At 37.0% G+C, this 24947-nt stretch overlaps 1 protein-coding gene across 14 annotated transcripts in view; it reads right to left on the bottom strand.

Moving 5' to 3' along the window:
* rapgef6 (Rap guanine nucleotide exchange factor 6) overlaps window positions 1-24947 on the bottom strand; it is a 131534-nt gene that overhangs the window by 27486 nt on the left and 79101 nt on the right. For 8 of the 14 annotated variants that reach the window (XM_023342270.1, XM_023342281.1, XM_023342269.1 and 5 more), the window contains 12 exons: window positions 22791-22922; window positions 18514-18694; window positions 15918-16054; window positions 13960-14118; window positions 12512-12664; window positions 9652-9816; window positions 7385-7492; window positions 7092-7295; window positions 6561-6669; window positions 5699-5942; window positions 3539-3550; window positions 2196-2353 (listed from right to left, as the gene is read on the bottom strand). In XM_023342270.1, the coding sequence (XP_023198038.1) occupies window positions 2196-2353; window positions 3539-3550; window positions 5699-5942; window positions 6561-6669; window positions 7092-7295; window positions 7385-7492; window positions 9652-9816; window positions 12512-12664; window positions 13960-14118; window positions 15918-16054; window positions 18514-18694; window positions 22791-22922 (1762 nt within the window). The remainder of the gene's footprint in view (window positions 1-2195; window positions 2354-3538; window positions 3551-5698; window positions 5943-6560; window positions 6670-7091; window positions 7296-7384; window positions 7493-9651; window positions 9817-12511; window positions 12665-13959; window positions 14119-15917; window positions 16055-18513; window positions 18695-22790; window positions 22923-24947) is intronic. The other 6 variants (XM_023342276.1, XM_023342278.1, XM_023342277.1 and 3 more) reach the window with 1 other exon arrangement.

Raw genomic sequence — 24947 nt, 5'->3', positions numbered from 1 at the left:
ATATAAATAGGCAATACGTCCAATAGAACATTCATTGAACTTTGATCCAGAACCGCACAGCATTCTGGGGAATGTAGGCAGAGGAAAGACTTTAGCTGCTCAACCTAAAGTCAACCCAAGCTAAGCTAGGCTACTGGAATCAACTAACTCGCCCACTCTTTGGTTACCTAGCAACAACCTGCCAGTTTAAGGTTCTGCCCGACTTCGGTTACCTAGCAACAAACTGCTTAGTAACATGAGCCGCAGCAAAAAGCAGCTTAATGAGCGTTTCCTTCCTGCTCAGACACTTTTTTATTTATATTTCTCTTTTCATATCAACACATCTTCAAAAGCACGTCACTAAATATAACACAAATCTGCCAAATTTGCTCCTTTTTATGTTACTTTCAAAGTTTCTTTTAGTTTTATTATTAATAAGATTCCAGAGGAGAAGTTCTGAGAGTAGCAGTCAGCTCTCTGAAGCAGGATTTAGGTCTCAGTCGCTTCTCTTTTACATTTCACAGAAATTATCTGGACTTTCTCCTGATGTTCATTTAGTGAAAGCAGAGAAACTAAAATGTTTCTGCAGCTTATAAAGTAAAAAGTGATCATGCTGCAAACAGCATTACAATCTTTGAGGGAAACCAGTTAATGGTTTCCCTCAAACTGGATGTAAACAAACTTGTTGATTCAGTGAAATATTGTTTTATTTCTCCTGAAAGAAGTAAAGTGACAACAATCTAATGCATCTAATGTTTTTAGTATGTATTAAAAATGCATATATTTTTGCTTTTTTAAACAAAGCTACACCAGACTTGTCGAAGAAGAAAAGTGAAAATAAGTGTCCATGCTGAACTCCAAGGCAAATGTATGTAATTTGTGATAACATGACCAACACGCCTTCGCAGTTTGAACCCAACTGACCTCTATTGAAGAAAACTCAGGATAGAAAAACAGAAAAAAGACAGAAAGGATGGAGACGAGTGCAAAGGTTTCAGGGATAATATCTTTTGACTGGTGAGACAAAACTGTCTGCTTAGCAACAGGATCACAACCCAAAACACACGGCTGAAAGAACACCATCAATAATGGGCAAAGATCTCCATCCTATAGAACATCCACAGAAAGATTCAAACTAAAAACCTGTTTAATCCAAGAGGACATCAAATCCATTCATCCTGTCTGCCTTAAAATCCACTAACTACTTTCAAGAGAAAAAAGTTGATTAATAAACCAGAAGAAAAACAAAGTTCAGCCATTATGTCCATAACAATTACTCACTTAATTTGAGCTTATTGAACGTAAAAATTTACAATTAAAATTACAGTAATACAATAAGTAATAAATGTTGAAAGGATTGAGTAGAAGTATGGACTTATTAAAGCCCAACACTTCTCCAGCAACACATATTTATGATTTCTTGCTATTTTTTAGTAATTTAACAACATAAATATGTTCAATTACAATATTCTCATTGGTCAGAGTATTACTAATAGTAACTCTACTACATATTAATTATAATATTGATACCAACAATGCTACAATAACGACAACATAATATATCAAGATTATTTCTCATATTTAGTGTAAACCATTTTCTTACCCAGTAGTTTGAGTTGTTTTAATTTCACAAAATATTCCATATTTTCTCACCACAAAAACTCCTTGAGGTTCTGATATTTACATTTAAACCTTTAAATTTACATTTTCCTTTGATTATAAACTCCTTCTTTGGGAAACAAGTTTTTGAATATTTCCTGGTAAATGTTCATTTTTTGTTTTGTAAAAGATGCACAGTGTTAGTAAATTAGCCAAATCAGTAAATAAAAGTTTCAATTTATTGTAAGATGGGAAAAATGTCTTGTTAAAGTGAAATAATCTGCCAATGGAACTAGAACTGGGTTGCTAGGTAACGGGCTGGGCTTGGCTGGGGTTGCTAGGCAACGGCACAGTTCTCAGAACTAGAACTTTTTCGTCAATGTTAAGGAATTATTTACTTAAAATAGGTTCCTATTTCTTGCTGAAAAGTTACTTTTAAGTTAGTTTGTCTTCTTTCAAGTGTGCTAAGACGTTTGCTTTAAAAATTAGACCGTTACTTGGTAAGATTTTGTGTTTTTGCAGTGCATCAGATTGTAATGTTTGTCACTGGTGTCTTTTTCTGACTTTGTATTTTTGTGTTTCTGTGATGTGAAGCGGTTTTACTGGCCGTTCCTCACCGGCGGGGTTGGAGAAGTCCAGTACGCTGGTCGCCGGCTGCAGCAGGTCAGGGCTGCTTGACGACAGGTTTCCAGGAATGGGCATGATGGCGACGCTGTGACGACACTGTTTGGTGCCCACGATGCTGTCATCCTGACTCTGACCCAGGCCGCCATCACTGCGCAGAGAAATCAGAGAAGGCGCGGTGGGATTAGAGGGATGAAATAACAGCAGAGGTGATAAAATTACTCTTTGTTATGAATTTAGAGGAAAGGGGAAAGAGTAGCAGCTTCACCCTGAGAGAATATTAACATATGATTCAATCACAATGTCCACCGGGGCACAATGTCAAGAACATTTACAGAGATCATCTTTCTGAGATTATTATATAGAGAAATGGCAACTGAGCAGAAGCATTCATGGGTAGAAAACACAGACTCACAAGACAACAACAAAAAACTAATTTTATTTTTATTTATCTGTGTATATTCACTCTAAATACATCATGGATAAACCAGTATAATAATTTAGTGAGAAGTTAATGGCAGTCCACACACAGATTAGGTTTTAAATCATAAATCTGGTGAGATATGATTTTACTGCAGCTTCATAAATTTACTCATTGTCCTTTAAGGAAGGGGTTGAAAAAACAACATCAAAACACTGTTACAGTGAATGCATCGTATCAGTGACCATATTATTTATTGGACAATAAAAGAGGAGAAAATCTTACTGATTATTAGTACTCCCATGTTTTTTGTTTTTTTAAGACTATTTTTAGGCTTAGATTGGCACAAATGAAGGTTTAAATAAAGTCCTGGATTTATTTTTTTATCATTAATATTCCTAAACACTCAGTATGTCTGAATAGCTGGACTAAGAAAGCATGACAGAGGTCAAACATTTCTTAAGTTTTGAATAGATGCATCACTTTTTTTTGTTGAAAACTTTAGATGTCTCTCCCAAACGCAGGGCTAGAGTTACACTTTTAGGCTAAAAGATGAGCGCGCTAAAACGGAGAAGATTACAAAGAAAACCCAAAATTACTAAACATGTTTATAGAAAATGGCTAAATGAGATAAATTTTAGAGTTTAGCAGATTATTTAAAGTATAGGATGGCAAATAATGTCTGGAAATGCAAATATATTCTATTTTTAATATTGATCCAGATCTGGAAATGATTTAACTTTCATATTCAAATAAATGCCTCCAGTTTCTAGAAAACAACATACAAATAAAGTCTAGACATGTTTGCAGTGCAGATGAAGGTGTGTTGATGAGTTTGTGTCTTAGTTTGGCAGCTTGTTGAGCACACACACACATTTGGAGGATGGGGAATTACACAACAAGAGCTCTTCTTACCCAAACAGGCCCCTGAAGCAGCAGAGACAGACAGATAGGAGAGAGACAACATTTAAAACGCATGAAAGGCAGGAAATTATTTCTAAGAGAACAAGACACGGAGATCTGCGGAGGAGATGCAGCAACGGGTCAAAGCATCTTCCTTTATGCTCACATCGAACAGCAGAAACAACAAATTACTTTTACCAAACTATGAAAGGAAAGTAACGACATGTTTGCTGTAATAAATGCAGAAAAATGTCATAAAGTCACAAACCTATTAAGATTACAGTTTTCTTTGGCTGGTTTTTATTACTGAGCGTCGACTCAATAACACATCAACAGAAGAGCAAATCATTATTGTTCTCTGAAATGATTACAGCATTAAATAAATTGCTTCACAATCAGAATAGGTTAATTAAGAGACATGTTGAATTATTATCTTAATGGTCACATTAGTTCATAAACTGATGCTGGCTTCAAATCTTAACAGTCAAACTTAAATCACTGAAGTCTGCGAAGATTTGAACCCAGAATTAACTCAGCTGTAAATCTGACAGTAATGGAAAAATAACAACTTTTCACATAAATGAGATTTTTTTCACACTGAAAATCAGATTTTTTATTTTACTATTTATTTATTAATGTTATTAATTTGATTATTTTATTATAAATTTTATTTTTTCTTTATTTTTATTTCAAAGAAATTAAAAATATTGCAGTAAACAAATAAAGCTGTGAGTTGGAAGGTTATTAATTATAACAGAGGGTTTAATGTTTTTTCCATTTTATTGAGAATTTTAAAGGGGTTTGTTGAATTTTGTTTGAGAAATTATTAAAAAATTAAACTCTGCAATGTAAATCTTTCCACAAACAGAAATAACTTTGCGGTAACATTTTCACATAAATCTGAAATTAAAGAACAAAAAATAAGTACTTAACAGAGTCAACTTCCACCACAAAAATAAAACTTTAACAACTCATAATGCCTTAAAAAGTGGAATATTTTTGCTTTTAATTTAAACTTCAAGCATTTTTCTGAAAGCAGACATGTTATTTTTAATTGCTCTCCATATAAATGTTTTTTACTTAATGTATTGTTTGGATATACACCCAGACACAAACGCTATCAAGTTTCCTCCTCATGAAAGGAACTGGTGAATCCTGACTGGCCCCAATAACCTGCTTTACTCCTATTATCTTATCCGGTCCCTTTAATCAGACATCTAGTCCCCTGATGTGGCTTCAGCTGGAACAAAGGAGATGAAAATCCCAGCTCAGCTGATAAATAGATGGCAGTGGAGAACCTTTGAAAGCTGAGCTTAGATCAAAGAGTCATCCGATGTTTGGTGTGAGACAGAGAACGTCGAGGTTTGATGCAAATGATTTACCTCAGAGCATTCAGTCAGCAGTGAGAAGGAGACAGGAGTGTGTGCGGCTGTGTGTGTGTTGTGTTGAGTGAGTTAGCTACGTAATTAACAGGGTGAGAACAGGATCTGCTGTCTCTGCAGCGCTGCCGCAGCCTGCAGTTAAACGAGGCATGGAGAGAAAATGAAATGATGAAATCAAATCTGGATCGCCACGTTACGGATGGAAAATCGAATACGGGCTCCATCTGCACAATTGCTCCAGCGGCACGGCGGCTCGTTATGGCTGATGCTAACGATTACAGGATGATTATATACTGACGACACTTTGCTGTTGTTTCACTTAAAACTGTCTGTAAAACACCAACTGCTTTTAAAAAACATTCTGAATAGAATAGAAGCAGAATTCAGCTTCTATGCACCACAAATCTGGAACAAACTTCTGGAAAATTGTAAAACAGCTGAAACACTGAGTTCCTTTAAATCCAGACTAAAAACTCATCTGGTTAGAAATGATTTAAAAACATAATAAATGAAACATTAACCAACATTTTGATGTGTAATGATGTGAAATCTTTCAATTGTTTTTTTTTTTTAAACTTATACCAGCGGGAAAAACATAAAAAAGTAAAAACTTTGATTTTTGATCATTTTGTCAGAGGATAAAGTTTAAAATTTAGCACAAATCTTACCACGTTAAGTCATGTTTTTGAGAAAGTTGGTTTTTAGCACTAAATTGTAGCTTCTTTATGTTTCTAATCTGGATTAGAGAAAACATTATTTCTATTTCCCACTGACTCCTACCCAGCGTTACCTGAACGGTTTGGGCGGTAGTATACTGAAGCGCGTTTTCTCCAGCATCCTCCTGATCTTGTTGCGTCCCCCCGACACGGTGTTCGCTTTCATCTTCCGGGTGCTTTTGCTGTCCGTGGGGAACTCGATGTCTCCGGAAAAGTCGGCGATGGAGAAACGGTTGCCTTTCTTTTCCTGGATCTTAGGAATGTGAGGGCCACCGTTTTTCTTTTCGTGCATGATCCTGCTCAGCAACTCTTTGAACACTGGAGAGTCGGCGCAAAACGAAGAGTAGATATTGGTTACAGTGCTTTTGAACTTTTTAATCTTTTTACTTTGTTTCATCACAACCAGAAAACTATCAGCTTTATACATCTAGAGCAGGGATGTCAATCTTATTTATATTTTGGGCCATATTGAGATTATGAAATGTCCTTAAAGGGCCGGTTGTGATAAAATGTACTTATAAAACCCACTAATAAACCATTAAAATTTGAATAAACAGTACTTCTTAATACTGAACATAATTTTACATTGATTTAATTTAAGAATACAAATACAGAAAACTACAGGAGAAGATTACTGCCACTGAAAAAGAAAAGAGTTGTGGCTTTAATCTTCAGGTCATAATTTTCACTGTTTTTCTCAAATTCTGACTTTTTTCTCAGAATTCAGAATTCCCCCCCAGATTTCTTATTTTTCCAGAATTTTGACTTTTTTTTCTCAGAACATAAAACTTTACGAAAAAGATTGAAGACAACTGAGATGTGAACTAAAACAGGAGTTGGTAACCACCAAGCCAAACCATTTAAGTAATATTTAAAAAAAAAAACATTTCGTACAATTTTTAGCTTGTGGTAAAGTAAGAATGCAGCTTTACTCACCAAAGATGTTGGTTTTAACGGTGAGGGAAAGGTGTGTGTTATTTCTCAGGATGTCCACTGCTTTGGACAAGGCGATGTTCTCAAAGTTCTGACCATTAACCTCCATGATCTGCAACAAAACAGATTAAAAATAGATTTTATAATGTAAATGTAACATCGTCACATTTTATAACTTTTCATTATATTTTCTTGGTGGAAATGATTTGGCTCATCTGCTGTGTAATCTGCTTCCATGATGGGTCATAGGTCAGCTATGAAAACCAGAAGTCACTCTGACCCTATCTGCTCTTTGCTCCTGATATGTTGTCACCAGCGTTTCCAAGGTCAAAGGTCAGTCAAAAGTAAGCAACTCACTCAGAAAGTTATGACTCTGCTCCTTTGTCATGACTAAAGAAGTCATGACAAAGAAGTCATCCTGATAAAGAAAGTACATCTACATCCTCTTCTGGTTAAATGTAAAACTTGTAGGAATTTGATCCTCTAATAATAAAAACTGCATATTTAAATGTTTATTTCATTGCGCCACCTCACCTGATCCCCCCGCTTGAGTCCGGTCTCTGCTGCTTTGCTTCCTTCTTCCACCGACTCCACAAAGACGCCGAATCCTCTCTCGCTGCCTCCTTGCACGCTGAAATGCAGCTGCGAATCCCTGGTCGCCTTCTGCAGCGTGATCTGTCTCCACTTCGCCTTGGCTGCGCATGCAATGTTCAGCAACCTCAGATGACCCTTCATTTTCTGCCACAGAGAAAGAGAGAAAACAGAATTATAATCTGAAAAGCAAAAGAGGAGCAGAACTTTAGGTCATTATTCGTATTTGCTCTTACTGATATTTCTAGATGTTTCTCAAATTCCTCCAGGAAGCGAGTCATGGCCAAGTCGCCCTCAAAGTCGTTGAAGTGGTTGTTGACCCAAAGCAGCACTATTCTCGTCACCTGAGTGAGAAAACAGACGCTTCATTTAACCTTAAGAGTTTCTCTAATGCTCTGTGTCCCTGTTGGTTTATTTAAAAACCTCAAGCTATTTGTATAGTTTGACAAGAAACGTGTTAAGAGCTCCACCAGAGTATTTATAGAGCAGAGTGAAAGGTCTTTACGTCTCTAGAGCATCGCGTTGGTCGCATCAGATAAACACTGGATGATTTCAAAGCTCTACAAGAAGATCAGGATATCAGCAGAGTTTCTGCACTGAAGTAAAATGACCAAACTTTTTCAGACTTAACAGTAATTTACTTCAATTTAATATATAAAATATAATATTCACTCTGAATTTATACATATGACACCAGCGCAGAGTAAACAAAACTGAATGGAAATAAGATAGACCATAAAGGAAAGAAGAGAAAGAAAGCAGGAAGGAAATGCTAAACTAGGAAATGAAGTAAGAGAAGGAAGGACAGATGCGAGGTGGCAGGAGACAAAGGAGGAAAGAAAAAAAGATACGATAAGGAAAGACGGAAAAATGGAAAGTTACAGAAAGGCAAAGAAAATAACAAGAAAGCAAAGAAGACCAGAAGAAGAAAATAAATATATTATAAAAGAAACAAGGGAGGATGCAAGGAAGGAAGATGAGAAGATGGAATGAATAAAGAAAAGGAAAGAAAAGAAGGACACAAAGAAGGAAGGATGGAAGAATAAATAGGGAGTAAAGTCAGGAGTTACAAAAGTTTTCCCCCAAATGTATTTTTCGTTTTCCATACTTCACATTTGGAAAACAGACTTTGAAGGACCAGAAGCAACTAGCAGCAAAGATAAACAGATACAAATCCATCACAGATTTATTCTCTGAAAAAAATCAATTCATACAGCAACAAAAGAAAAACAACAGCTGAGTTATTGGATGACCATCACATAAAACGCCCCTTTAAATTAATCCTAACTGTCTTTTAGTTAAAAAAAACAAACATTTCCGTCTTTTCCTGCCGTTTTCACATTCTGCTACCGTCTTTCTCCTGGATCCAGTTTGTTGATTTCCAGGCTGGATGTCAAAGTAACGACTATTGACAGAACAACACCAACCTCAGGTTAAAGCATCAGGCATGAACCAATCAGTAACTGGCTCGCAGACAGCTGAGCTGGCTGTACCTGCATCCATCTGCAGGTAAACGGCTCAACACATGAAGCTGCAATCGACAATCATGACAATATATGATTATATGATATGATTTTAGGCCAGGGATGCCCACAGTGCGGCCCCGGGAGCCAGTTGTGGCCCTTCAAATGACTTTGTTCGGCCCCTGACCAAAGGTCAAGAATGCTAAAAATTGGGCTACATAGTAGAAGACAATTGATGACCCCAAAAAATTTTGAAATTGTTTTTCTTTTACAGTTTCAACATGATCCTCGTTAAACAGAAGATTAGTTAGTCATTAAATAAATTACTCAAGTAAGAGTAAAGTACTGAATGATCAAATTATCTGTCATTTAATATTTAAAACTTACATAATCAGACAGACTAAAATATACAGTTAAGTGAAAATTTTGATATTTTAATGATGAAAATCACAATAATTCATATAAGTAACAAAAATAACATCAGGCAAAATATGTTTTTCCAAATTAGATTTTTTCAATAAAAAACTTATGAAACTTTAACAGAAAATTATTCAAGTAAATGTAAAAGGTAAAAATGATCCTAGGAGTACATTAATTCAAAAAAGTTACTCAAGTAATTGTAATTGCATAAAGGTAACTAGTTACTTCCCAACTCTGGTGGTTGAACTCTGCGTTGGTATAATGGAGGTTAAGTTGAGCCGTTATTTGTATGCAGACTCCCTTTAAAGCAGGGGTCCCCAAACTTTCTCCTGTGAGGGCCACATAACTTGTCCCTTCTCTGATGGGGGGCCGGGGTCAGTTTGTAACAGAAAAAGTGTGACGATTGTAAGAGTGCTAAACATAAAAATCAAATAAAAATGCACATATATGAAAATACTCTGGTATTGTTCAGGGGGCCGGACCAAATGTGGAGGCGGGCCGCATCTGGCCCGCGGGCCGTAGTTTGGGGACCACTGCTTTAAAGGAAGCTTTTGCTTTTCTTTAACCTTCAACCAAACAGAGTTTTAGTTAGCCATCGCCCTGAAATAGTCCCAACTGACCGTGTCCCGGAAGCAGTCCACCTGGAACCAGTCCAGCAGTTTCCTGCCAACGTCCATGGGACTGGACAGGAAGGTCCTGTAGGTCAGCAGGAAGTCCTCGATGTAGGTGGGGTCCACCACCGACGGCTCTTCCACCAGGTGCATGATCAGACGCTCTGGAGTTCCCTAAAAACACACAGAACGCTTCATTAAAGTCCAACACAGAGGACATACATTCAGGCGGCGCAAAAGGACGTTTTGCCACTTAAATCAAACCGAAATCCGAAACCCTGACTGAACTGAACACAACCTGAAATTATTGACTCTCATGGATTGAATAAAATTTAAACCAAACTTTCCAGACATTTATTTGTAAAATCTTTAAGAAATTATGCATTACTTTGTACCATGGAGTACTATAGGGTCATAATAGGAAAAATAAAAATTAAGAGAATATAGTTGCAATAATTTGAAAAATGAGAAAAATTTCAAGAATAAGGTCATATGAGAAAGAAATTGAAATAAAACAAGAATAAAGTCAAAATAATATGAGAATAAAGGCATAAGATGATGACTTTATGAAAATCTTAAGGAAAGATTGCAACAGTTACAAAAGGACAAAAGATTTACACACTAAAAACATGTAGTTACACACATTTAACACTGCAAAAAAACAGAAGAACAAACCAAACATTTTGGTCTAGTTTCTAGTTCAAATGTCTTACTACACTCCAAATAAAAAAATTACTTACAAACAGCTTTTAACCAAGATTTAGGAGCTTGTTTTAGATAAATGAAAAAGTTCCAGTTCCATTGGCAGATTATTTCACTTGTAAAATGGGAAAAATGTCTTGTAATAAGTGAAATAATCTGTCAAAGGAATTAGAACTGGGTTGCTAGGTAACGGTCTGGGCTTGGCTGGGGTTGCTAGGTAACAGCACAGTTCTCTTTCTGAAAGAATCTGCAAATGGAACTAAAACCTTTTCACCTATATCAAGGGACTATTGACTTCTAACACCTCAAATTTATTGTTGAAAAGATATTTATCTGTTCAACAAACTAGACCAAAATTTCTTGGTAATATTTTGTATTTTTGCAGTGAATATATGATGTTAACATTAATCATGAAAATGACAAGACCAACTGCGGGCAGAGCTGTCAGCCACCCATAATCTAAAGAACCAGGCAGATGAAGTCTAAACCAATCTAAGGGTAAATCCACATAACACCTGAGCATTATTGCTCCTGGTTGGTGTAAAACTCCAATGTCAAGCGGCGATGTATAACATTCAAGACACGTCTACTCTTCCTGCTTCACCAAGTTTGTTAACCTCCCCCCAGCGGCGGACTCTGCAGGAAACGATTTGTCCGACTGGGGAACAGAAACTAGAAGACGCAACTGCTTTGTGTCGGTCACAAAAAAAGAACAAAGTTAGGAAAGAGAAGCGGAAATGCTAACACTTGTGAATTGACTCATCCCCAGTGGATGTGATTTAGAGCCAGCAGCTTTCCTCGGGTAAGGCAGCGGAGAGAATCGTTCAGGCCCATTAGCTGATCGATACCTGGCAACCTCTGGAGCTGTGGCGATGGGATCAAAGGGCTTCAGGAAGCTGACAAGAAAATACTCCGGCAAACAATAAACTGCTAGCAACCATAATGATCAACAACGAACACAGAGCAGATGTATTGTATGTTTTTTTACGAGCCTTGAGTGAGTGAAGTCAATAAATTCAAATTATACGAGAGTTCACGTTCTTATTAAAGAGTTTGAGTCAAAACTGAGGTTAAATAGAACTTGGTTTTGACTTTGGTATGTTTATATTAAAAAAACACTTTTTGACTGTCTTCCATACTGTATCCACATGGAAAAACAGAATATTTCTCCAAAAGTGATGAGAATAATCACTGAAAGTGTGCCAGAGAGTCTGCCAAGACGCCGACAGCAACACTGAAGGATTGCTAAAAAATTATGGCAACAATCTTCTGTCTTCAGCATATTTCTGGACTAAATTAAAACAAATTAGTTTTCTTCTCAAAAAATATCCAGATCCAAAAATCTCCCAAAACCGTGTACGGGAATGAGTCTGTTGAAATGATCAGAAATTCACACATCAAGATGTGGGATGTTGAGATTAAATCACAAGGAGTTACAGGAAAACATTAGTTGTTAGTTTGCACATTTACCCAATCAGGTTATTGCAGCTTTTTTAGTTTTCCTTTTAGTCGTCTTTCAGTAGAATTGTACATAATGTTGCAATATAGCTGGAAAAAGATTCAAGTCCAACTTTTTGGCATTTAAAAATGAGTCTGCAGAGTTTTTGACAGCAAAAAATGTAACCATTCTTTCAGGAGACATTTGAGCACCACAAAAAAAAAAAAAACACAAGATCCTAACAAATATTTTGGTCTAGGAAAAGTAAAAGTAGCTGTCCTAGAAATTCTCAAATAAGAGTAAAAAGTATTTGGTAAAACGTCTACTCAAATACTGAGTAACTGACCAAATTATTTCATATTTAAAAACTACATAATCAGACAGACTGAAATATAAACTTTAGTGGAGATTTTGGTAGTTTAAGGACCAAAATGACAATAATTCATATAAGTAAGTAAAAATAACAAAATCAGGCAAACAAAAACGTTTCCAAATCGATTTCTTTCAATAAAAAACTAACAGAAACTGCAGCTGTGTGTCTGAGTCTGGTGAATTTATGTTAAAACATGTTTGCTTTTCATTCAGTGGGTAAAAAATCCAGAAATTTTACTCAAGTAAGAGTGGAAATCCTTCGTAATAAAATTTATCAAGTAAATCTAAAAAATAAAACACTCCTAAAAGTAAATTTTTTCAAAAGGTTGCTCAGGTCCATGTAACTGTGCCACAAACCTTGATGACGATGTGTCCCTTTCTGGTGCCGCTGCGGTCCAGCTCGCGGTGCTCCTTCACCATCACGATCTCCCCCTCCTCCTCCACCTTGTGCGTGTTTTTCTCCACGTGGTTGAGGATGCGCCAGTAATCCTCCTGGGCGATGCAGACGAACTGGTCGAGGACGACATGCGGACAGCGGGTGAACTTGTAGTAGAGCAGAAGATTGCTCTGCACCACATTCGGATACTCAAAAAACAGCAAAGTGGACGCATGAGAGCTGGCAAAGTGAGGCATGGGAGGATCGCACAGACAGAGGAAGGAAATGTCCGACAGCGGAAAGCTCTCGCTGAAATAAAACTGAACTGAGAGAAGTGGAGGTCCAAAATCATCTCAGCTAGTTGAACAAGAATTCGCTAAAACATGACCTGCTCCTCTTGTCTATCTCATCAGTTTCTGCATTTGTCTCACTAACGTCTACCTCTGCAACTTCCTGTTTACGTGTGGTAAGGAAACGATATGTGCCGCAGAGGAACTAGTCGGTGTGGACAAAGGGAACTTCTGTGACTTTTCACATCGCCATTATATTAAGAATGTGTTTTTTCTTTTAGAGAATGTCACTCTAACAAATAAACTGTTGTTACTGGGATTCTGTTGAGAAAGAAAAGTTTATATAAACAACAAGCAGGAGGAGAAATGACTGAGCTGCAGAGGCAGACATGAACTCTAAGAAGAAAAGCAGAAATGAAATCAACTCAACTTTGGCATTTCTGCTCCATGACACACATTTTACTTTACAGGCTAAAGAAAAGCAGGACTAAAATTAAAAGCTTCAGTAGCAGTAAAAATAAATACTGTACAGAAATGACTCATTTTTGTGTACAAAATGGGAAGTGTCAATCAGATAATCAGTCTTTTTTTACTATAGGAAGGAGAAATCATAGAGCCAGGTCAGACTTTTACTAATGTCAAAAAAATTATAAATTATAAGAAAAGAATAATAAAGATCATTCAAACTCATGATAAAACTTTTAGTGAACGGAAGGAGCTAAAAATCCTTAAAATGCTAAAGCTTGCCGATCAGTCACAGTTATAATTATTTAACTACTGTTGTACACTTTATGGAGCTATTACAGCAAAGAATAAAAAACACCAGTCATTCTGCACTTTAAAAATAAACTTTTAACGAATTAGGCTATGTGCTAACCTCTAGCCTGTTAGTTTTTGTAGTTATCCTTCTGTATTTTTACAAATGTGTTACTTTTGTAGCAGTATTACCATAAATAATTGCGTTTTTTTTGCAGCAGGAAATATTTAACAGTCAAAATGATCTTTCTTGTAAGCAAGGTAAAAGTGTTTTCTTTCAGCCAGCTGACAGGCAGTGCACAGAAATATATAAGGGAGGGGCAATGCTGTGTTAATCTTTACCATATCAATGCTTATAAATAATATGTAGTAATCTGTATTACCTGGCAGTCATCTCCTTTGGTGCGAACTTCTCCGTTCATGTACTGCTTATTCAGTGAGGGCGAGATGCCAAAGCTGTTCCCCATACAAAGAGTCTCTGTTCGGCTTTCTGCGTGGCTGATCTCCACGGCTCCATTCAAGATCACATACCAGTGGTCGAGCTGCAGACAGACGAACAGCAGCAGCAAATTATTCTGTGACTCCAGCAGCTAATCCCATAAAATGGGTCTTAATTGCTTCTTAGCACTGTTTTCTCAGGTGTTTAACAATACAGACATGTTGCTGTTTATAACAAAACATGCCAAAACCTGCAGCACATCTACATGTTGAGGTTGTCATAGTCAAGCTAGCATAACTAACCTACTTCCCTCTCCCTTCCTATGTTTTTAATGAAAACTTTTCCCTAACCTTGAAATCTAGTTGTCAAAGTGTTGACAATTACTAGCAAAGCACTGTGTCGTTTTTTTTTTAATATTACGCACACATTTAACATTTAGCGCATTATGTTGACAACTGAACACCTAAAACCAATGCTAGTCAATGTTAGCTAGCAGCTTTTTGCTCTGCAGCAAAAAGTGCAACGTGTCTATGAACGCTTGAGCATTCAGGGTTGGTTGTTGGTCTGTAGTCAAAACATCTATTTGTTACCAAATTTGAAATGAACTTGTAGTATATTTTGGCACTAGTGCATTGTGTTCCTGAGTTATGTCTCCAGCGGTTGCTTTTTAAATAGAAACTGCTTTACTTCGCTCAGGAAAAAGGGCAAACGAACCCTGGGCTCCCTCTGCAGCCATCACTGATATTTGTGAGTGCTTCTCTCTTTCTTCTCTTTCTCGGCCCCATCGTTTCTATTTCTGCTGCTTTACTTGCTGCCCCTCTTGTTTCTCGGAGGTGAAGAAACGGAAATAGTTGAGGCAATCAACCACACGTAGAAATTTATAGCACACAAAAGTTGCTAACTAGCAATTCTGCTGTGCTATTTTTAATTTACTTAATGAATATGTGCAAAAATAATTAGCAACCATGATATCGCAAGCGAAAAATGAAGCTATTTTTGCTTTTTTTGTTCCTCTCAAGCACATCCCTGCTCTTTTCTCCTCTACTAAACCACTTTAGCCTCTTTATTGTCCTTTCGCTCTCACTCAGCCAAGTCATTTTGACTTCTGAGTGGAGCCAAGTGCCTCTCTTTGACATTCACCATGTGAATCCAGAGACACAGTGGAGGAGCGCTGCCCATCAATCGACCTGACAGAGACAGCAGGGAGGCACACAGACAAACATACAGCTGTTCAAATACACATTTTTTGAGAGAGTCTCTAAGTTTTACCAATGGTCAGATCAATCCCTGTCTTCCTGATCTCAGAAATGGTCGATTTGATATCAATTTTCGTTCAGTTTTACTGCTGCTGTGTGGAAGAAAACAGTCAGAATGGATCTCTTGTCTCTCAGACATGTAACTTAATTAATTTGCTTTGTAGCAGCTCAAGTGACTGGCAGCGCTAACACGCTGCAGTGGCTCTGCACACATCGAGAAGGAAGAACAGCCTCCTTCAAACCTTCATTTACTGCTTTCGCCTAAAATATGCTAGCAGTTATATTGCGGTTTATATTAAGAGAGAGTTATTGATAGAAAACAAAAGTTTTTCAACACAAATTGCACAAAAGGTGTTTAGTATCCAGCATTTTTCATGCAAAATATCAAATGCAATATTAATATCAATATTAACATGTCCAATCCATATGCTAGTTTCCCAGAGGGAATGCTGGGAAAGGACAGCTGTGGAGGAAAATGTTCCTGACTTTTTGTGGGTGAATCTGTTTGTGGGGGCTTGTTTCTTAAAAGCAGAAATCCATAATCCCAAAGGATTGTTTGGGAGTTTCAAAAACACTCAGTCTTTTGTGTCTTGCTTGACTTTTGAGATAAATATTCTGTGAAATGAGGATGTAAAATCATTCCTACCTCTTGTTTGTTGTGCAGGATGACCGTGCCAGATTGCTCCACCACCTCAAACACCATGACGCTGCACAAGTCTCGCCGTACAGACATGGTCATGTTGGCGAACGCAGGCAGCTGGTGCAAAAACTCCAGCAGTTGTTCTGTTTGTCAAAGAGACGATAACTTTGTTAGAAGAGAATTGGACCATCTCTTAAAGCTTCTCTTTCTGCTAAATTTGACAGTAAAACAACAGAAATAGAGATATAATAAAAACATCATTTAGGTAAGAACAAAATCTTACCAAGTAGTTTTGGTCTAGTTTCTAGTGAAATATATTAGTACTTTTGAAATAAGGCAAAATTAACTTACAAGTTTTCAGAAAGAAATATGAGCTTGTTTTATGTCAAACATACTTGTTCCATTGGAAGGTTATTTCACCTGTAACAAGACATTCCCCCTTATTTATAATTGGAACTTTTTCATTCATATTGAGGAATTATGGACTTAAAACAAGCTCATATTTCTGCAAATATCTTAATAAACTTAAAACAAGACAAACTACCTTAAAAGAAAAATAAATAGGCCCTTATTTTAAGTCAATAATTCCTTAATATTGATGAGAAAGTTTTACTTCCATTGGCAGATTGTTTCACAAAGAAAACTGTTCCATTACCTAGCAACTCCAGCCAAGCCCAGCCCGTTACCTAGCAACTCCAGCCAAGCCCAGCCCGTTACCTAGCAACCCCAGATCTAGTTCAGATCATTTCACTTATTACAAGACTTTTTGTTTGCAAAGTTTCCGATAAGTTACTTGTAAGTAAGTTTGTCTTATTTCAAGTGTACTAAAACATCTGCACTAGAAACTGGACCAAAAATACTTGGTAAGATTTTGTGTTTTTGCAGTGTAGGAAGTTGTTCCTCTTTTAAAACATGACAACCAGAGCAGAAATTACTCTGGTAGAAGTGTATATAAATCATAAAGGTGGAATCCCATAAGAGACGTAGAATCTGCCTCATCTGTGCTGCAGCGGAGAACAGAGTGACCTTGATCCAAACTGCTCACCGGCTTTAAGACATTTTATCTTCACACCCTCACTGCCGTAGTTTTATATTTTTATTACTCTTCTTTTAAGACACCTCTTGAGTTTGCTCTTTCTTGGTTTTATCTGCAGAATGGTGCTGCAACCATGAAGTTAAACTATGCAAATATAACACATGCAAAAAAAGTCTTATAAAAATAGAATCTCAATGTAATGAAAAACATAAATCAAATGATGTTCTACTCCATGAAGGTGATCTATGTTGACCAGTTTACAGATAAATTGTTGTTAAAAAAAGCTAATATTTAGAATATTTTTCAGACATGCACTTTGAACGTGTAAATATACTTTAGTACTGTTGTTCTTTTGTTTGCTTTTCTCTGAAATGCATTTGGTTGTGTAACCATTTATTCTTTTATTACACTAAGTTCAATAAAGTCAAACTAACTAACTAAACTAACACTGTTAAGCATGACATATCACCTGTCATGAACATGAAGGAGTTTTCATGAATGTTTGTCGCTGTTGTCATGAAGCATTATTTGGTAAATAATTACACTTTTAATGTAATTTGTTATGGAAGTTTGCATTAAAAGTGTCATTATTTACCAATGACACTTAATGACAATAGCTGATGAAGATTCCTTCATGTTTGTGGCATGTGAGGCTCACCCCTTCAAATAAAGTGTTTCTTCATACTTAAATCAAATGCATCCCTAATAATGCTATTTTAGATTTATTTTCTTCTTTTAAACATAATATTCATGAGCTGAAGAGAAGGCGGTGAAAAGGCCAGACCCGGCCGACCCGGTGGGCACGCAGCAGGCCAGGCCTTTACCGCCGCGCCTCGCTCTCTGATGTGGTCACCTTCTGCTCCAGGCACTAATGAGGCCGTTTAAGTGATTGCCTGCTTAAAAATACACATTAGAAGGGCACTGCTGTTTAGATACCTCTGCAGGGGGCTTTATGAGGGGGGGGCTCCCTGTGTGTTCAAGCTGAGCGACTGATGGTCCCAAAATAGCAACAGAGAGCAACAAAAAACACACCAAAATCATTTTTAACAATTTTATAGGAATATTTGATCAGTAGGGGCGCACCAAATGCAGTTTTCTGGCCGATTCCAGAGCTGGGTAGTAACTAGTTACATTTACTCAACTAACTTTTTGGAAAAATATGTGGTGTATTTTTACAACACTGTACGTTTTACTTTTTTACTAATAAAATTCAAATTGATTAAGGTTTTGGTAATTTGTACTGAACTAGAGGCTGAAATCATAAATTCTGTCATAAAAACAACTTAAATCTGAGTAAACATTGACTGATATAAGAGTTGGTGAGTAACTAGTTACATTTACCTGAGTAACGTTTTTGAAAAAAATTACTTTTAGGAGTATTTTGTTTTTACTTTTACTTAAGTAAAATGTCTGTATTTTCTACCCACTGAATGAAAAATAAACATGTTTTCATTCAAACAGACTCCGACACACACCTGCAGTTTTTGATGAAGTTTCAGAAGTTTTTTTATCGAAAAACTTATAAAACTTAAAAACTGAAATTTAAAAAAAGCAAATGAAACTGACCGATGTCGTCATCGTTGCGGTCGGCCGGGTCTTTTTCCAGACACTCTCGGACCAGGTCCCGGCCCAGAAGTCCGTCTGACGCTCTCTCCAGGTCTTCATCCTCCTCCTCCTCTTCCTCGCTGTCCACTGGAGCCTCTGGAAGTCCAGACAGATCCACGTCTCCCAGGTCGCTCTCTGTGGCCTGAAGAAAACACAAATAATCACAATAAGGTGGGAACTGTTTTAGCGTTTTCTGCAGAGATAAAACACAACCACCAAAAGCCAGAATATGGTCGGATGAGATACATTTTTAAATTTTGGTCTTAATTTTGGGAGAAAACCTGCTGCCAAACTCTAAACACAATGATCACGGTGGGAAAAAAGCACCAAAATTTACAAATAAACATTAACTGTACCTCTACACAACAATGTTCATCAAGGGGAGATTTTTTTGCGATTTCAGCTTAAAGATATAGAAAGTTGGACAACGTTAACTGCAACCTATAGCTGCAGTTAACGATGATTTATTAAATCAACTTTTCAGATTTTATTTGTAAAAGCAGCTGATAATGTTACTTTTTCTTCCAGTCAGCCATTTCTGTTGTTCTGTCACATAAAATCAAAACAAAGTACATTAAAGTTTGTGTTTGAAACATAAAAATGGTAAATAAAAATAAAAGCGGTCTTTATAATAAAAGTAAAAAACTAAACTAGCAGTTAAAATTCTTTCCATGTTGAATTAGTTGGGAATTTGAAGGTCAATGCATTTTGCCTGTGGGTGGTAATGTAACACATTAAAAAAAATCATTAAAAAAATCCATACTTCATTATAAAATACCCAGAATATTTACAGAGAACTATGTTTATATCTGGAACAATCTTTATAGCACAAGTTCAAAACTAAACTAGGTCAGAAGTAGCATCTCCTCGACTTGTATGAATATTTTCCACTACGATGTTGTGACCTGTGACCTGGAGTTTCCAAGTAAAACCACATTCTGGCGTCCAAAACCTCTGAATATTCAAATGTTCTGGCTGCTCAAGGTCCAGGTTGGCAGGATGAGGCTCAGAAGGAGAAGGGGGGAATTAAACCAGCAACCCGGAGGTTAAAAGTGGAGCCCTCTAGTGGCAGGGCCACCAATGCCACACTTTTCAGATTTCTACGAAAATGTAAATATTTTTGAAAGTTATTGTATGATGAAGTTCTCACATGTCCCACAATTTCAGCAGTAGTAAGAGTATAGATGAGAAAAATCTGCAGTATATGGCAACTGGTGCAAGAAAACTTTTTGTTTTTCTAAATTAGTTTGGAGAAGTAAAGAAGTTTCCACCTGCTCAATGTTTTCTGTTTCAAATAAATAAATGTGAAGGCCAAAAGACAAAATCCCAAATTTACAGAAAATGTAAATGATTTAATAAATTTGAGCTTCTGGAGCTCTTTAATCCATCATTTACAACGAAATTACTATATATTTCTATTATTTACTGATTTAAAATTGCCTAGTAAAATTTAGAGTGATTAGTTTTTGTCATCCTTACAGGAAGAAATAAAGACTTTGACTCTGAATCATTTAAAATTACTTTTTTAAAACAGTGTTAAAAATGAGAATTTAGTGAGCAACAGCTCAATAAATTCTCATTTTCTTCCCTCTCACTTCCTGTGGTGAACATCCCCTCACTGCCACTCACACCTGATCGGTTACTGCGCAGCAGTTCACCAACGTCAAAACAAGTTTGAGCTCAAAGGATATTTCCTCGACAGGAACGACATCAAATCCAAAGAAAACACCTCATGTTAAAAAGAAGAAGGGAGATGTGGCAAAAGTTGCTTCAGAATTTAAACTAGCTGAGGGAGGAAAGGCCAAAAGTCCAGAAGTTGGGGAAAAACAAACTTCTGAGGTTAAAAAGAATATAAATGCATGGGAGAAACTCAGTAAAACAGTGACAGCTGAGGCGCGCAGCTGACTGGAAGGGTCAGCCCTTTAAGACAGCTGTAAACAAACACGGAGCCGGGTCAGCAACAAGCCGATGGGATCAAATCCGTGTGATAAATACCTAATCTGAGGGTGAAATGATCTGCGCTCTGTGTTAAATGTCAGACCCTGGATAACCTGCGCTGCTCATAAACAACCAGGCAGACAAAAATCCTGCAGTAGGTCGAAAAAAGGGGGATAAATTAGCTTATTTTTTGGTCTGTTTTTGTATCTCATTTTTTTGTTTGTTTTGCTTTTCCTGTCAATATTTATCACATTTAGCAGTAAATGAGGTTGATTGACAGCGCTAAACCCCGCCTCCTGGCTCTGATTGGTTGTTTTTGGTACATTTCTTTAGACTGTAATTGTAGCTCAGGTAAGAGGTAGACGAGGTTGATCTTTTCACAGATTATTTTTCTCATAAACTGTTAGTTTTAACAAATATGTTAAAAACATATTTTTATAAAAGTTGCATCCTGCACCTTTAACGGGTTATTTTTAAGAAAAATGTATGAAATATTTTTTTCTTCCTTAAATGTAACCAACTTTAATAGCTTTGTCAACCCATCATAAATCAGCTCAATAACAAACTAACCTTCCTGGTTGCCATGATTAAAGCTACCTAAAATAAACAACCTTGTGTCAGTAAGAAACTCTAAAATCCATTTATAATCACAGCATGGAGGGTGGGACGGCCAAATAATTACGGTAAGCCTCAGCTTGTGGAGGCTAAAAGAAACATTCTTGGATTTATAACGGCTTTCTCCTCAAACAACGGAGATTAGAAAAGTTAGTGGATTAAAACGATTAGATGACAGGTTTATTATGCTCTCTTTTCTCTGTTATTGACTCTCAGTCCTTCAAGCACTCAAGAGAGGCTTGTGGAAGCACACTGAGCTGGTAAATACTGGAGAAATGTCACAAAGGAAGAGAAAGAGGCGTGCAAGGTGACCTCTCTATCTGCTGCAATGGAGTAATTAGGGGAGGAAACAAACTATTTCAAAATTAAAGGAGACAAGAGTGAAGAAATACTACCAAAGTTTTCTGAGTCTACTAAAGGCTCTTATTTTATTTGACACAACTGATTGGAGAATTAGTTGTAAACAGAGACACACTCACCAGAAAGTTGTTGGTTTCTTGTTTTGTGAAGCTTAAAGCTGTCGATACAATTTTCATAACCAACAGTATTTAAAATATATATTTTTTTGCCTTCCTGGCATAAATGGTTGTTATTTATTCATATTTAAACCAGCAGTACTTGCTGCAAAGCAAAACTGTAAATGACTGAGACTGAATTTTAATTTCATTTGGAACGATATATTAGCAAGATTAGCATTGCTAGCATTGCTAGCACTGCCAGCCCTAAACAGACGTCGGTTTGTGTATTCCCTACAAACTGAAAACCCTTAGCTTTGCTTTAAGATTTCAAAAAGTCTTCTTAACTTCCATACGGCTGATATTATTACTTTTATTATTACTGATGAAACAGTAAAATATAATAAATTTGGTTAAATTAAAAGATTGCTTAGCCTGTCACAGTAACAAACTTTGTTGGATGATAAATTGTTCCAGATGTTTTTGTGATAAATGATAGTTTTGTTGTTTTGAATCCATTTTCGAGTAACATAATGATAATGGCATAATAATAATGCAAGAAAATATTCTCAAATATCAAACTTTAAATTGTTATGAACATTTAGCACTGGAACTGGAAAACTTTAAATATCTAAAATTAACAGACAACAAATAAAATGAATGTAAACAAAAAAATGCTAGTCGAGACCAAAACACCAGATTAAAGAGTTTATCCTGCAATTTTTGGTAGAAAGATAAATCATGCAAATGGAAATGATTGAGTTTGCTTTAATTTATCATGCGATTAATTGATTTATTCTGTAACCTTAATTTGCAGGAGCATGAATAATTTTAACTTACAGTTTACAATATCAGATCAGAGTTTCTGCAAAATGGCCACCAATAACTGTAACCCAAGCAACGATTAGGTTACAGTACTTTAACCAGAGGAAAGATGGCGCTGTAAAAGGTTAGGTTTATTTCCTACACATGACCTTCAGTCCACAGCTGGAAGATCAGAACTGATGAGCAATAATTAGAAGGATTAAAGGCTGACTGATGAGCAACAGGTGAGCAAACAAGTCACTAATTTTAGCAGGGTTCTTAATTTATTCCTTTTTATTTATTAATGGCAACATGGGAGAGAAGCGCTGATCGTTTATTCATCTGTAGCTTTTTTAATAGAACATAGAAATATCTTCCTAGCTGATTCTGTGACCCAAAGAAATGTCTTTTTCTTGAGGAACCCACCTGGTAGATGTCTGACAAGCTGCTGCTGCCCGAGTCGCTGGTTATGCTGCACCCTGATTGGCTGGGCGCCATGTGTATCACCTGCTGGTGGGCGTGGTCCGTCAGGTGCATCTTATTGAGATCGGCAGGAAGCTGTTCACACAGGAAGAAACGCACACAAAGAAAAGAGGATGAGTTTTCCAATATTCCCAGTATTGCAGAGGGAAAACACAAATGTGCACACACACACACACACACACACGCACGCACACACACACGCACACACACGCACACGCGTGCGCACACACACACACACACACGCACGCGCGGAGCGGTTTTCATCAGGCTGATAGCCAGAGCTGCAGAAAATAACTTCCGACGGCCGTAAATCAGGACCCAGCAGTTTCGACTGATGTGATCTTCTGGTGTAAATCCTGACTTTCTTCTCACACAGACAGAAACAAGTCAAACAGAAACTGTTTGCAATTAAGCGTCACATGAAATCAAACATTTCTGGGGGAAATGAAGGAAAAAGCAGATCCAGTCTAAAGCTTTCTACTCTCTTACATTAGAGAAAACTTCCACTGCGTAGATCTCGTTTCCAGACAACAGTTCGGACTCGGAGTCTGAAGTCAACTGACTTTTAAAAACCTGAGAACTGCACTGCTGCAGTTCCTCCAGAGCAACACGGAGTCTGACGCACTCATTCACTTTAAAGGCGTTTAGCTGATCCACGGTTCTAGTTATGGTCCAAAAACATGTGTCAAACTCAAGGCCCGGAGGCCAAATCTGGCCCGCCGTAGCTTTTTATGTGGCCCAAATTACATTAACAAGTTCCTCCAGATTTTCAAAAACCCTCAAAATCTCACACAGATTTCCACATTTTTTCAGATTTTACTGAATATTTTCCTCAAAATTGGTCAAAAACATTAAGTTTAAGTGACTGCTGCCTCAGCCTTAGTTGATGCTAAGTTATAATCTGTAATCAATACGGTGAGTAAGGGTCAGGGTGAGGGACGGCCGGGTCAGGGGTCAGGGTGAGGGACGGTGGGGTCAGGGTGAGGGACGACGTTCTCCGGCGGCACCAAGATAACCTGCAGCTCGTCTCCTCCATCGCCACATCACACCGTGGCGACCGCTCAACCGTAAACGCTCGCACTGACTGCTGCGCATGTGAAGCCACATTGAGCCGAACTGGAGCTCAGCAGCAGAGGAACCACAGCGGCTTCATGCAATATTAAAGACGTTACGTCTGGGGGTTACCCCCTCTTGGCGCTTTCCCCCTAACAGGTCTGATGTTCGGCACAACCTGATGAACCTTTAAGCTTCACTATCTTCAAACCTGGAGGGAAACACCAACAGACCCCATGAAGTTCATGTCATTAACGTCTAATACAGCACATTACGAAGAAAAATGTACTAAATTTAACTACAAATTAAATGTAGCTGCTAGGCTTCATAGAAAATTCCAGTTCCATATGTTTCCAGAGTGAAACACATTGTGAACATTTCAGTACCACATATTTAGCTAGCTGGCTCCACATTTTATCAGACTAATAGCTAAAGTTGGCTTATCGGCAGATTTCCCAGATATTTTTACAAAAATTCTAAATCAGCTCCATTTCAAAGCTGGACTGGATTATTCCACCCCCAAAATACAGCTGAAATAAATACGACCTTTCAAAACCAAAGTGGAAAATGGTCAAATCAAGTAATATAGTTTACATTTTTTTTAAATGTCAAAGCTGAAACGATTAATCACGATTAATCTACTACTTAAATAATTGTCAACTAATTCAGTAACTAATTAATCATTAACTGAGTATATAAACTCAAATTATTAAAAAAAAAAGAATTGAATTATTCATTTATTTACATATTTTAATGTGTTTCTAATATTATGCAAAAAGTTTTGAGTGGTAAAATGAAAATTCTGCTGATTAATGGATTAATCGATACAATAATTGATCAATTGCAGCCCTAAAATATGTTATTTTCATAATGTAAAGCACTTTGAGCTGTCTTGTTGCTGAAATGTGTTCTAGAAATAAACTTGATTGATTGATTGATTGTTATTGATTAAGGCAATATCAATCAGTCTTCAGTATACAACGTTGTGCTTCAGCATCTATTTAAATATGAAATATTTGTGGTTTTCTTCGATTCAGACTCTGATGT

Source organism: Xiphophorus maculatus, chromosome 11 (assembly GCF_002775205.1).
Source record: "Xiphophorus maculatus strain JP 163 A chromosome 11, X_maculatus-5.0-male, whole genome shotgun sequence".
In the NCBI taxonomy this organism is placed as follows: domain Eukaryota; kingdom Metazoa; phylum Chordata; class Actinopteri; order Cyprinodontiformes; family Poeciliidae; genus Xiphophorus; species Xiphophorus maculatus.
This window is presented reverse-complemented; position numbering and strand designations above follow the sequence as displayed.